Genomic DNA, 2,125 nt, shown 5'->3' on the forward strand with positions numbered 1-2,125 from the left:
GGAAAGCTGTGAAGCAGTGCATGAGTCAAAACTGGACCCGGACATGACAAGGACTTTTAAAAGATATTGATGTCAATTAGACTGACCCTTTTTAGTAAGTGAAAGTACATTTAATAAGGTGATTTTAATTCATTCTTGAATTGGAAGATTAATTAAAAAAGGAAGAGTCTTTTTGTGAACCAATTTTCTAATTTCCACTAGCATGCATCTATTTAGATTTAAGCCATTTTTTTATTCAGGAAATGAAAAAGTCACAATTGTTGTGTCTTCTTAACATAAAAATTTAATTAACAGAATGTTTCTGGATTAAAAAAGAGAGCTCTAGAAATTTAATAGCCTGTGATTTTTGCTATTAAATTTTCAATTATACTTGACAGAGGCTGTGATGGGATAATATTCATGCTATAAAAATAAACCTTAATTATAAAGAAAAGCTTTAATTACAGGATCAATTTATTCAAATTAACAACATACACGGGATGTGGGGCTCCTTCCACCGCCCACGCATATACACTCATACAGTTATCACCAGGAGATCCAGAGAATCATTTCTGCATATTGTATGCAAAATATACAACATGTGCACATAAATTTTTTCCCCATTGCATTTGCAATGTCAGATGTTTTTTTTTTTTTTTTGCTATTTTTTCTTTTAAAGCAGCAAATACAAATACTTTGCCACCAACAGGACAAAGATTGCCGCTTGACGAATCTACTAAAATCACAACAGTGCGTTACTGAATACTGAACGGAGAGGCTGGCAGCGCACTGTACCTCTTGGAGACGAACAAGTCTTTTTATTGGCATCGAAAAGGCATCGAGAAACCACCTGTGAGCATCAGTCACCTGCAGGTTCGGGTCCCTCCCTTGTGGTGACCGTTCCTCTGAAGTTTTTTTTTTTTTCTTTTCTTTTTTAATTACCAATATAAAACCAGTCAGACCACCAGGTCAGCCTTCATGTCTCCATCGGTCAGTAGGCTCCCACGATCACCGCCTCCGTTTCTTTAGACGGCCTCCGGTCGGTCACCAGAAAGTTAATCATCCCCTCCGACTTGATGAGGAGGTTGCAGCCCAGGAAGAAGATGCCGAAGACCACGGTGAGGGAGAGGACGCACATGACGGCGATCTGGACCACCCTCATGATGAAGAGGCTCCTCTCGTCGGGGGCGGCCGCCACGAAGCCGTTGTCGGTCACCACGGAGGAAAAGTTGCAGCAGAAAAACTCCCCGGTCTTGTTGAATAGTCCGCCCTCGGTCTGGTTCAGCCCGGTGTTGTTCATCTCTACTTTTCTTCTTTTATTTCTCAGGTGGAAACTTTGCGCGCGCCGGAGACGCGAGAGGCGGACGGAGACCCGGAGGTGGGTGATGGAGAGAGGCGCGCGCCGCCCGGTGAAATCCCGCACGGACGCTCATCCGGTGGAAAGTGAGGAGGAGGAGGATGAGGAGGAGGAGGCGAGTTGGAGAAGTTCCGTCAGACGATCACACGGAGCTCCGCTGGAGTTCTGGCATCGCGTCGCTGGACGGAGGGTTTTGGCGTGTCGCGTGTTTGCAGTTTGAGAGCGGAATGAATCCACGAGCCCGCGGTTAAATAGCCAGACCCTACCTGCTCCGATCACCAGGACCGCACAGCAAGAGCGCCACCACGCGGCCGCGCGGGCAGCCCGGGGGGCTGTGGAGGACATCATGTACTGTGTGTGATGTGTGTGTTGTGCGTCTGTGACCTGCTGCACGCCGGTGTGTGTGTGTGTATACTTGCAAAATGAGCTGGAGGTTCATTAGATGCTCCATTAGCAGGTTTAATCTGACCCCGTCTCAGAGGCAAGTCAACATGTTTATGGTTGTGGTTTATTATTAGGATCTTCATCACTGACTTTAAAACTGGAGCTTTTCTTTCCTTCATCCAATACAGATGCTTTTACAAAACCACCCAACACGTGAGGGACAAATGGAAACAAACACAACTGTAAGTCTAGTTGCTCTAATACACAAAGATATTTCCCTCACCAACAAAAAAATTTGTAAAAATAGAAATCTGAGTGACATCTTGATATTTGGGAGGATATTAAAAACAAAACAAGATCAGCTTGTAACACCAGATGCTTTAGTTTCTCACTAACTCATGATGA

General features: G+C 44.6%; 1 protein-coding gene across 1 annotated transcript; it reads right to left on the reverse strand.

The window, feature by feature from the left end:
- Nucleotides 1-970: 970 nt before the first annotated feature.
- rprma (reprimo, TP53 dependent G2 arrest mediator candidate a) lies at nucleotides 971-1,281 on the reverse strand. The gene has a single exon (XM_030112264.1). The coding sequence runs from the start codon at nucleotides 1,277-1,279 to the stop codon at nucleotides 971-973; it is 309 nt and encodes a 102-aa protein (XP_029968124.1). The 5' UTR covers nucleotides 1,280-1,281.
- Nucleotides 1,282-2,125: the final 844 nt, after the last annotated feature.

This window comes from Salarias fasciatus, chromosome 16, assembly GCF_902148845.1.
Source record: "Salarias fasciatus chromosome 16, fSalaFa1.1, whole genome shotgun sequence".
Classification (NCBI taxonomy): domain Eukaryota; kingdom Metazoa; phylum Chordata; class Actinopteri; order Blenniiformes; family Blenniidae; genus Salarias; species Salarias fasciatus.

What these genes read in the sequence shown, in the direction of transcription:
- rprma (XM_030112264.1), bottom strand. Translation starts at nt 1,279, where the DNA reads ATGAACAACACCGGGCTGAACCAGACCGAGGGCGGACTATTCAACAAG.